Source organism: Lepisma saccharinum, chromosome 30, assembly GCF_977018435.1.
Source record: "Lepisma saccharinum chromosome 30, izLepSacc3.1, whole genome shotgun sequence".
NCBI lineage: Eukaryota > Metazoa > Arthropoda > Insecta > Zygentoma > Lepismatidae > Lepisma > Lepisma saccharinum.
This window is the reverse complement of record NC_139258.1, coordinates 24,116,463-24,129,409: the sequence shown is the minus strand read 5'-3', so window position 1 is coordinate 24,129,409 and position 12,947 is coordinate 24,116,463. Positions and strand designations below refer to the sequence as shown.

The following is a 12,947-nucleotide window of genomic DNA, read 5'->3' as shown; positions in this document are numbered from 1 at the left end:
AATGTTTTTTACATAAATTATTAGTGGTATAAAGACTGTATATATTGGGTCAAATTGAACTGCATTTTCTGTGGACAACAATTGTGTGTGCAAAGTAAAAAAAAAACTAAATGTAGAAACTTTGGCATATTCTAATCAGTTTAACAGCTCTTTTGTGACTATGTTTACTAAAATAATAACAATCTCATCTTTAACAACAAAAATATTGTAGACACTACTATTTTGAAATGTAAAATGGCAAATTTAAGTACTGAATGTCTAAACATTGTAAACATTGTCATGTCATGCTCAGATAAGTTGGAAAGCTTTGTAATATCATCCTTGTATAGTGGAACCACGAGCAAAACAACCTGCGCAGACTCACGAGTCCTGTGCACCTTACCCCCGCGAGTAGGGGAGGGGAGAGTTGACCATGCTTCCTTATAACCTGAGGTGGAGGGAGGAAGGGAAAGCTGCGTGGGGGCTTCTCGTCCCAAGGTTTTTTCCTTGTGGTCGATCTATATACTAATTGTACTGTTCCTCCTGCCAAAAAGCAGGTTTCCTCACCATGTGATTGATTCTTTGCAACTCCTCTAACACTTTAAATATCTATTGCATAGTGGTAGCATCGTCACCTTCTAATCAAAGAGTCCAGGGTTCAATACCCAATGGAGGCCCATAGTAGTTTAGATCCAAATTTAATCTGTAGGTCCAGTCCCAATTAGCCTATCTGTTCATAAAGTAGAATAAAACACAACTCAAACATTTTTTTTTCAAACAATAGTTTATTTCTGTTTAGATATTTCTGTGGGCTTAGCATACATGAAATTTTGCTGAATATAAAATAAAAATAGTCAATATTCAGTATTTTATATCCAATGGGTGGATAATTTGAGGTCTCAATCTGTAGTGTAATGATTGGACAATATGGATATATTGGTCAAATTGTTGAAAATTTTACCTATCCAATACTTCTATAAACATTCTGTAAGGTAGTGCAAATTATTCTATTAGTGCTTTTATCAATATACTGGTATAATTAATATACATTGGTTTCATAATATCTGGTTACCAAGGACGTCTGCAGGATTTTTTTCTCGGGGGGGGGGGGGCAGAGTAACAGAATTTTTTTTATTATTATTGTTGCTTTCATTACTGCTATTATTATTGTTCTTATTTTAGTTCTTGTTATTGTTATTATTATTACATTACTACTACTACTACTACTGTTTTTTTTTAAATTACATACATTTTGTAATTTCCATATTTTGTATATCCAAATACAATTTGCATAACTGTATACATAACATTAATTCATGTAGGAAAAAAAGCTTTTTCTATAGTTAGATAATCAGTGTCAAATAGACTGTAACCTTAAATGTAACCATACTTCATATAATAATAATAATAGGGGAAGAGGGACAAATATGAAATAGGGGTACAAATATGGAATACCATTATATCTTGCCTGGCAATTGCTGCTCTCTAGTGAGAACTACGTGAAAAGCTGGGCAGTGTTCCTCACCACCACAGGAGGCAGTTAGTTTGCATCTCGAGGTTGAACAGGGCACGTTAGAACGATTGTTGTGGTTCCTGCCCAAAGTGAAAAGTTTGGAGGTAAGTACCTTTTTGCCTTGTGCTTCTTATTAGTACACAGAATGGTATACAGTTTTGTAGCATATCAATAAGGCTTTATTCTGGTATTTTGCGTATATTGTTGAGGTGAGTTTGAATACACTTTTGGCCCTAGATACTCGAAGGTAACAGTGGCTCAAATATGGAATAGTAGTATTCCATATTTATACACCATTTATGTACAAAAATTATCAACGTGGACTTGCATCTGGATCCAAACCCGAAGATGGAGCAGGGCCTTCTGCTAGAAGTGAAGTGGCCACCTCACCTGTTCCTGCAATTAAGAAGAGGCAAGGGAGTAGGGGGAGGAAAGCAGGGACCTCTCATATCCTGACTTCATCACCATATAAGACTTCCATTGAAATGTCCACTGCTGTTATGAAACAGCCTGTTAAAAACAATTGGAAAGAAGGGAAATCGCCATTACCAAAAGACTGCGAATCATCAGACTCGGACAGCGGTATATTCAGCGTGCGAGATGACTCTTCTGATCTCAGTATGTCAGATGCCAGAATACCAAGTAGTGATGATGCTGAATGTCTCTTCTGTTCTGGACAATTTTCTGAATGATAAGCGTGGAGAAGAATGGGTTAAGTGCGAAATGTGTGATATGTGGGCTCATACTGAATGTGCAGGATATGATAATGGACTTTACATTTGCAATTTTTGTAAGTAGGTAAATAGTACCCTCATAATCATAGTAATACAAACATGTACAGTTCGGAAACTTTCTCATATTTGTGACTTTACAGTGTTCATTTATTTCATGTTTCCACTACAATTGTGTTTATATGTTCTTTTTATGCACAATGTTGCTAGTATTCCATATTTGTACGCCATTTTCTTTTGGAGCAATCATGTCAACTTTTAGGAAAATGTTATTTGCAAATACTTACTATAATGTTACGTAGTCTAAACCTTATATTCTATTAAAGAACTAATTAAGGAAGAAGAGGGTAGTTTCTCACATACATTCTTCAAAAAATGTGCCATTGAATGGTCAAAAACAAAATGGTATTCCATATTTGTCCCCCTTCCTCTAATAATAGTTGCTGTAACTTATGGCTGTAAGTTGCAGAAAACAATACTTTTTGTTATAAAATATCTCTACAATTTCACCATTTGAATTACATTAACTCTCTCCAGAAATCTCAGGGGGCTCACTGCCCCCCCCCCCTCCCCGGCGGCACCCATGCTGATTACACAGTTTCTTTTTCACACAAAGTCCATTGCATCTGCATCAGAGTTCTGATGTCCAAGGAAAATATGAAATTATCAGGGAAATCACTTATAACTAGGGCTAGGAATTTTGACCTAAAAATCACCAAAATATGCAAAAATAAAAAATGCTCTTATGACCTAAAATTTTACAAAACATGCACTATAATTTGAAAAATATGAACTGTTTCGAACATCAATATGTAACTTATGCTGAGATATTTTCACATTCTACAAGAGTGTCCGAAAAGTCACGCAACTCGGTGTTTACGACCGTATAACAGAATAGCGAAACGGAATGAGAAGAAACGCTTTCTGCCAAGAGAATGCCCTATATATTGGGAAAATTCAGACAGAGAGACAAACATATGTAAGAACATGCATGTTTTAATAACAAATAAGTAAAGTGTTGCCAAAGGCGGATTTTATTTTTTTTTTTTTTTTTTTTTTTTTTTTTTTTTTTTTTAAATCGTGTGTATTGATGTACAGAACTCACTGAGGTAAATTATTGCAACATTTCACAATACCAACGAACAATTTGGATGGCCATCTATTGAATTTGACAGAAAAAGAACTTTGACAAAGTTTCAAAAACATTGTACAAGGGAATAATTAGGCTGTTCCAAAAATCGAAGTTTTCACAATATTACGAGGGACACTGGCAACACTGTTGCTGTCACGTGTCACTAACAGACGTGTTTCACCTCAGGCTATAACACTAAGGCACTTTTAACGACAAAGGAGAAAGTTGGTTATTCTCGAACATATGCAATAAATTACATACACCTTGCAACCCTGAAATGTGGGTATCCCTACAAATTAAAGCAAATGTTCGAAGTGTCCCCCATTTTCTTGGATACGTAAGTTGGTTCGCTTGATCATGTTCTCAGATACCTTCCTGAGGATTGCAGCACCGATATTATCAATATCCTGTGTAATGTTTCCTTTCAGCTCCTCCAATTTTTTGGGTCTCGTTTGGTATACTTTTCCCTTTAAGTAACCCCACAGAAAAAAATCTGCAGATGTTAAATCGGGCGAGCAACTGGGCCATAAAAAAAATTCAACAACTTGAGTGAACATGGGAGTAAAAACGAATCCACCTCAATAATGCTTGCATATTCCTTGAAAAAACGAAAATATGCTCTATCATGTAGAAATGTTCAAATATGCCCTTAAAAAGCATACTAATTTTATTGACTTACTTGACTTAATTCCTGTTGTTCCCTGTGGAACATAGGGCATCAACAAAGCATCTCCACCTGGTCCTACTGATGGCAATTCTCTTCACTGCATTCCAGCTCTTTCCTTCCTCCAAGGCCTCAGCGTGAACAGATCTTCGCCACGTCTGTCTAGGCCTCCCTCTTTTCCTTCTTCCCTGCGGGTTCCAGTCTAGTGCCTCTCTCTCGACAGCCTCATTTTCCTTCCTCAACGTATGCCCTATCCAATTCCATTTTCGCCACTTTATTTGTATGGACACCTCGGTTTCTCCAGATTTTCTCCAAAGTTCTTGGTTTTGAATCACTTCTGGCCAAAAGATATTCAAAATGTTTCTCAGGCAGTGATTGATGAAGGTCTGTAACTTAGAGGTAATCGTTTTGGTTACTTTCCATGTCTCAGACCCATATAACAGTACAGACTTAACATTACTTCGAAAAATACGAGGTTTGGTCTTCATAGATATCTTCTTGTTTTTTTCATACTGGATAGAGCCTCACAAAGGTACCATTTGCTTTTTGGATTCGTTGAGAAACATCCTGTGCAGCCCCTCCGTCTTTTGCCACCACACTACCCAGGTAAGTAAAGCTATCCACATTTTCAATAATCTCTTCACCAATATTAAACGGGTCTGTTTTTGTGGAGTTAATCCTCAGTGCCTTGGTCTTCTTGGAGTTAATCGCAAGTCCTGCTTTTTTTGCACTTTCTATCAGATCTGCTAGTTTTGTTTGCATATCACCATGTGCTTCAGATAAGAAGCACAAATCGTCTGCAAAATCAAGGTCTTCTAGTCTGTTATTCAATCCCCATTGGATACCATGTCTTTTCCCTCCTATTACATTTCACATCACTGCATCGGTCATGATCAAGAACATTGTAGGTGATAATATGCAACCTTGCCTCACTCCAGACTGCACATATATTGGTTCAGATACACGGCCTTCATGTATAACTCTACATGTATAATCACGATAAGTTTCTCGGATGAGATCAAGAATTTTTGTGGGCACTCCATATCGTTTCACTTCCTTCCACATTGCATTTCTGTTGACCGAGTCAAATGCTTTCTCGAAGTCAACGAAAAGTGTATAGAGACGAGATGACCATTCTATACATTGCTTGAAAATTATCCGCAAGGTGTTAATTTGATCAATACAAGAGCGATTTGGTCGAAACCCTGCCTGTTCTCTTCTGAGTCTCAAGTTAACATGCTCCTTAATTCTGTTTAGGATAACTCTAGTGAAGATCTTACTCCGAATTGAGATAAGTGCTATACCTCTCCAGTTGTCACACTTTGATGTATCCCCTTTTTTCGGTAGCTTCACCAACAGGCCACTCCTCCAGTCCTTAGGCATCACTCCCTCCATCCATATCTTCTCAAATAAGGGCTGCAACATATTTGCTGTGGTGTTTATGTCACTTTTCATCACTTCCGGTGGTATGTTGTCGACACCAGCTGCTTTACAATTATGTACCTCTCTCAGAGCCTGTTTAATCTCTCCTACTGTTGGAACATCCGTCCTAATTCTTACACTGGGGCCAACATCGCCATCATTATCATCTTCCTCTTCCCCCTGGTCTATCTGAGCATCCACAGAGCGATTAAGGGTTGCAGAGAAGTGCTCCTTCCAATTTCAGTTGGTCCTCAGTATTCGTAAGGAGGGTACCATCTTTACTTCTCACTGGTCGATTTCTCTGCATCTGTTTCCTTGACAGAACTTTTGTGATGTTGTATAGTTCTTTAAGATTCCTCTTTTTTTGCTGCTTCCTCCGCCTGCTGAGACAGATTGTCTACCCAGTTTCTTTGATCCCTACGAACACTACTCTTTACTTCTCGATCCTTCTCTGTATACTTTGTTTGCAATTCTGCCTTCCTTGCCCTTGTCCTGCTTGAGTTCATTGCCTCCTTAATTACTTTTCTCTCATTAATTTTTTCCCAGGTCTGCAGAGACATCCAATCTTTTTTCCTCCTATCCTTAAAGCCCAGAACCTTTTCACTTACTTCTGCGAAAGCAGATCGGATTTTTGTCCATTCTCTTTCAATTGTTTCATTCTCCTCACTTTCATCGGTCAACACTTGGAACCGATTTCTCAGTTCAATCCTGAAGGTTTCCTGGAGATTCTTATCCTTTAACTTACTAACATCATACCGTGTCCTTGTCTGTTCCATTCTCTTCTTCTGAGCTTGAATTTTCATTTTAAAGTTAGCCACTACCAAATGATGATCACTCCCAATGTCTGCACCTTCATTAGTTTCTTCATAATATGAGTTTCTATATATTTAAGGAAGACATCACCCTTACCACAAAAATATGCTAAAATATAGCTCTACTTGTAACAGAGAATTTTTTTTGAGATTGCATCATTTTCAAATATGGTTTACAACTAAAGTAATTCTATAAAATTATCACTCTTGTAGCCTAAATGAACTTACCTCCTTAGCAGTTGCTGAACACATCTTGGTGACCGTAAGGAGTCTGAGGAGGTACATCATAAAAAAAGAAGTACCTGAGAAAATAATGATGTCATATTCATCTAGCTGAGGTCTTTCATAGATGATAACGCCAACCTCATAGTATATGCTACACGTGAGAACAAGAAAAAACTCAGCCATGTGAGTTAATAGGGGGAATCCGTATAGTTCATTAATATAGTTCACAGCATCGCACAGTCTGTTGTGAAGATTGCGCAATTTTTGCACTTCTGAGCACAATCTAACTGGATCAGCAATTGTTGCCAGGTCAACGGTATCACCACAATGCATGCTCGAAAATCTGAGAATTGATATGTCTACCATTTCATGTTTTCCCAGTCTAGAGCAAGTATATATATGATCAAGTAAATAGTGTTGCATTGAAGACAAGAGGTGTTTCACAGTGAATAAGCAGGTCACATATTGCATTTCAATTACTGTATTTTGGAGTATGACAAGGTTTATCCCAGCAGTACAAAAGAACGATGCGCTAAGAGTAATGTGCAAACCAAAGCAATTAGCAACAGTGAATATAAACACAAGGATAATTTGAAGGATGACGAAGATCTGTAAATTTCTCTGCTTTACGATCATATGGTGAGGAACGTACCAGTGAAGGTTGGAAACTGCATTAAATACTTTCACAATCCTCTTACTTCTGATGTTGCAATAGATCGAGCCGAATGATGAAATGGCAATAGCAGTGCATCCAAGACAATTGACTGCAAACTCGTCTGCAAGATTTCCACGGCCGGTTTGAGAATATCTTAAGGTGGTCCAGAAGTGGACATATTGCCCGACACAGAAAAGGGTACATAATATGAAGAAAGGTCTCCATAGCAAACTACAGTAGCATGAGGATGCAGGCAAAATGCCAATTATCTTCGAAATGAGGATAATCTTTCTGAGAGCAGGATGGATACTCATTTCTATAATTTGGTTCAACAATTGAAGACAAGTATGGCCAGAATTCTTCTTAGGCCAAACATACAGCTAACCATCAGTAACTCAAATTTTGTTCAAATAAATCATCAGTTGATTTCATAAGAAATTATTGCAAGTTAATGCCAATTGGATAATATGAATAATTATCTTGTCCATCATTGAACTCATTACGTACCAAAGACAATATTTCTGGATAGCCTTCAACACAGGCATCTTTTATCTTAAATCAGCTGTCAATTATCAACCAACCTCATTAGGAATGTTCCACTAATTCTTAACCATAAGAATACTTACGATTTTATTCTTGTCTTTTTGTCTAATATTTTTAATTGACATACACACATGACAGCAATGCTTGCTTTATCTTTTTGTGCGAGTAATTTAAAAAAAACTGTCTTGTAATGCTCAAAGTAGCTAGAATCAATTAGGGTGACCTTCAGTTGTTATAGAAGGAGCAATTTTCCTGACAGCTTTCCTTCAATGAATGTTACAAGTAGTTGCTATTTGAATCAGAGCTCATGTGTACCGAATGGTTAGACTTTTCACCTTTGGAGTTGCTGTCCAGCCTTCAATCCCTGGTGGGAGCTGCAAAATTTCAGTGGTGCTCTAGCACCATGAGGACTATTGGGCAGCTACTTTAAAAAATGGTAGTGGAGTATGGTCTTGAAAACGTCAGAATGGGACCAGGTATCAGCCCCAATTTGTCATGGGCTGTTATACCATAGAATTTAGTTTTGGTCATTCCAATCATTGTACTATTCAAAGAGGAGCCACGGTGGTCTAGTTGGTAAGGTGTCTGCCTGTCACACGGGAGGCCCAGGTTTTCTCATGTGGGTGATTCAAGGTCAGAATTTCTCCACCCTTGTCCCTGCATAAATTTGCTCTGGAACTCACCCAGCCTGAAATAAATGGGTATCTGGAGGTTTAAAACAGCCAGAGTGTGGTGTTGATCACATCACTTCCAAAATGGCTAACATCACGAATACCTTGACATCCCCTAAAAGTGTTTTCATGGCAGGGTGAAATATGTACAGGGAACTTTACCTTACCTACTATTCACGTATGACTATGAGTCATCCCTCAATAACTTGGAAAATGTTACATGTGCAAGGGTGGATTATACTATACATGTCTATCAATAACAGATAACTACAACTATGAAATATATTAGCATTATCTTTGTCTAGTTTACCCTTTAACTATTGTTACCTTACTTTATGACAGTGGTTCCAAAAGTGTGCACTGCAGTGCCCTGGGGTGCCATGGCTGGCTTACAGGGGTGCTGCAAAATGTTCCAATATTTATTGATTCAATGATATGATTGTTCCAAATATGTGCTTATTTAGTATTTCTTACATATAAAATGTTTCTGAATTTGAAATGTGTGTTTACGTTTTAACTTAAGGCAAGCAACCTAACCAAACTAACTGAGCATTTCAAGTGTTAGATAAGCCTACATTCTGACTTGGGTGCTACGGAAAAATCTTGAAGCACTAAGGGTGCCGTGAAATGAAAATTTTGAGGACCCCTGCTTTATGAGTTGCTCTTCTCTCATCTTCAGTTGAACGTTTTATTATAATTAAATGTGAAAGAGCTTACACAGAACAATCCAGATGATCCCTGGAGAAGAGGATAGTTGAACATGCAGAAAGGAGAAACAAAAAGATCGAAAATAGCTAACAAATTAATGGAAAAAATTCCACAGAATACATTTTTGTATTTGTGTTATTCTTACATCATTTGGCTGCCACTTTTTGCTAATTATGAGTTAATTAATTATTAATTGAGTTGGTGTCTTTAAGTCCACTTTATGCACAGTAAGACTAATCGAGACTGGACCTACAGTATAAAGTGGGATACGAACCACTATGTGCCTCCACTGGGTTTCGAACCTTGGGCCCTACTAATTATTAGGATAAATGGTGATATGAAATTGAAGACAATCACAAATTGACACATATTTATTTATTTATTTCCCTTCAACAGAGACAAGTTTCCAATTACAGAAAGGTAATATCAAAATATTACATTTTCATTTACAACTTGTATGTACGAACATACACATTCTCCCTCCTTCCTCTTTTACACACACACAAATATTCACAAACATAGACAAATAATACATAATATATATGAGGGTGAATCAAATATGAACAAGCCTTGTGTGGAAAAACAAAATTTATTGAAGGAAACAGAGACATTGCCACATTATATTTTTCTACATAGTCTCCGCCCTTAGTGATACATTTTTCCCAACGTTGTGGTAGGTTCTTGATGCCGTTCTCGTAGAATGAAACTGGGTGGGTAGCCAACCAGTTGCGCACAAAGGTTTCCACCTGATCGTTGGTCGCAAATCGCTCGCCCCTAAGTGCTTCTTTGAGGGGTCCGAACAGGTGAAAATCACATGGTGAAAGGTCTGGGCTGTACAGTGGATGCGGAAGCGGTTCCCAGTGCATTTCCACCAGTTTCTGCCGCGTAACACCTGCTGTATGGGGTCTGGCATTGTCGTGGAGGAACAAGACCTGGCGGATGGGAGAGCCTCGTCGTTTGCATCTATACTGCACCTTAACTTGATCCAGGAGGCCGCAGTAGTAGGGTGCGTTGATGGTCCGACGTTTGTGTAAAAATCCACCAGTAAGATTCCCCTCCAGTCCCAAAACATCATCGCCAAAACTTCCCCCGCAGACAACCGAACTTTGGCCTTCACGGGGTTTCCTTCGCCTTTCCTCCTCCACTCCATGCTGGCACGCTTGGATGCTGGGGTGTAATGATGCACCCATGTCTCGTCACAGGTAACGATGCGATGCAAAAACGCTTCCCCTTCCACGTCAAAACGAGTGTGAAGCTGGCGAGCAATGCGAACTCGGTCATCTTTTTGAGCAACATTCAGCAGCTTGGGAACCCACCGAGATGTGATTTTGCGGAAGCCCAAGTGCTTTGTGATGATTGATTGGACACTTTCATAGCTCACACCAAGTTCTGCCGCAATTTGCTTCACAGTGACTCGGCGATCCTGTTCGACAAGCTCACAAACACAAGCCATGTTGTCATTCGTCACACTGGTGCGAGGACGACGGGGGTGCACTTCATTTACAACACGTTCACGACCTTGCTGGAATTTCTTACACCACACCTTCACTCTTGCCCACGAGAGGGTACCATTCCCAAACTGGGCCTGCAGTCTCCGGTAAATTTCGGCCAGTTTGATGTTTTCCTGGGTGAGGAACTTGATGATTATGCATTGCGCAACAGACACTGGCACACTCTCCTCACTCATCGTGAGAGCTACTAAATGAAACATGCGACACGCCGGCTGTTCTGGTTCCCGAATCACGACAGCCCCACCTACCGGCCGCACATGCCCAATCACACCCTGCTAACCATTCCGACGTTTAGCCAATCAAGGCTCATTCATATTTGATTCACCCTCATATATACATCTTGGTAACAGAACAGGTTATGCCAAGTCTGGTATTTGAACAAATGGCATAATGCTCAGAGGAAGATGCTATGAAGCCAGTGATCCGTAGTGTGAATACTGGTAATGCATTGATGTATTATTGTTTGATCATTTGTAATGGTGCCCTTTCAGGCCCGCCAATATTCCTATCAGCACATATCAACAGGTGAATGACTATGAAGAGCGACGCATAGCGTTACGCAAAATTGGGAAGGAAAACATAACAACTGATGAGGGAAAACGCTCAAAATCAAAATAAAACAAATAATATCTTTTTAAAATCATCATTGCTTAGCTGCATGGCTGGGGAGAGACCTGCGCTCGATCGCCAGCTCTAAACTTCGAAGGAGACGAAGAAAGTGAGCGGAAACATCCATCGCGACACTTTAGGCTGCTCTCATACTGAAACTAGGCTTTGTGGCGGTTCCTCTCTCGAACCTTTAGGCCACCCTCTGTCGTCAGCGTCCTCGAGCATAAATCGCCTTCGAAAAACTATACAATCGCAGCTATTACATCACGAAGACAAAGCGTCCATCCTCATCTTTACCTTCCTATTTCCTTCAATCACCTTTCAATATCCTATGTCATCTGTTTCTTCACCTCGGCTAAAACTCAGTGGGCTAATGGGATACTCTGACCCCTCTCAGGTACGGGTATAGTAGTACAAATACGTGGGATATGAAGCTTCGACTGTTATGTACTAAATCATTTGATAGGCTATGGAAAAAGGAGATTTTATAAATGAATAACATCTGTTTCCGAAGAAAGGTCTGCGTCTTCAGTAGGCTTCTTTATGGACAATTATTTTCCTGAAGATGGTTTATTTTCAAGATACTTTTATAAATTTACATCTTAGTTACAGATCTCCATAAATAAAGGACAGAACAGATTTCCTTCTTATAATTAAATCTACACGACTTTTGCAGTTTATTTACATAATATGGATCAAGCTGTCATATCAGTTATATAAAGACGACCAGGCGCTTGCTTGGAACTTTATGAACGCTCCTTGACATAATGAAGCATGACTTTGACGTGACTGGCGAAGGTTTTAAGTATTGACTCCGATCTTAATATAAATTGGACATTATGGTCTGGCTTCAAGATATATATGCAGAAATACAAACTGCTATTAATTCGTAAAATATTAGAGACATCGACTTGATATCGGGTATGGCAACATGTTAGCATGTTCACAGGGCGAAACCTAACCATGCCAGATATCAATAATGAATAACCTGATCAATAAATAATAATCATGTAACGAAATAATCTGAACTTATTCTTCCGTATGATGGCATGTTAGCATGCCCACAGGGCGAACCTACTCATACGGCAGAATAACATTAAGTCCTGTTGCTTTATGCAAAAATTGAAAATATATTACGTATATGTTTCGAAGAAATCAAACTGAATTATCACAAAGTTGAAAGAAATCGTAAATTAACTTATTCTCACGCATGGTGACATGTTAGCATGTCCACAGGGCGAACCTACCCATGCGTCAGAATAACAGTAAGTTCTGAGTCGAAATTTAACATTATTTTGTGAAGATTTTATTTAAAATTTCAGAAAACTTCAAAATAAAGTTGAAATGAACTTATTCTTTCGTATGGTGACATGTTAGCATGTCCACAGGGCGAACCTACCCATACGACAGAATAACTATGTCTCTAAGCTAATTTGGGAACGAAGACTGAGTTCTTGAACCCTCCCATAAAGGGAGCTGAGTATTTAAGATGTTAATCCATCGGAGTCGGTGATGAAAATGCCCCTGAATTAGGTTCCGAAGCTGTATTTATACCCCCGCATGTCAAGCAGAGCGCCTCCCGTGACACAAAAGATAAACATAGCTACATCTGTGATATGCAGAACTAATTTGTGTATAATGGCAATATTCTAAAGATTAAACAGTATATTCCATAAGGTTCATTTTTCTATGTCTAAAACAACAATTATGATCCTTGAAGTTTCTATAATATTCTCTACTATAAAGTTGTCACATTCTTAAAAACTTCTTTC

General features: G+C 38.7%; 1 protein-coding gene across 1 annotated transcript; it reads right to left on the bottom strand.

The window, feature by feature from the left end:
* Positions 1-6,485: 6,485 nt before the first annotated feature.
* Positions 6,486-10,742, bottom strand: LOC145981911 (protein GVQW3-like). The gene is made up of 2 exons (XM_083115407.1): positions 10,372-10,742; positions 6,486-6,555 (listed from the first exon to the last, which is right to left on the bottom strand). Exons 1-2 carry the CDS (start codon positions 10,740-10,742, stop codon positions 6,486-6,488), a joined length of 441 nt encoding a protein of 146 aa, XP_082971533.1.
* Between the last annotated feature and the right edge of the window lie 2,205 nt (positions 10,743-12,947).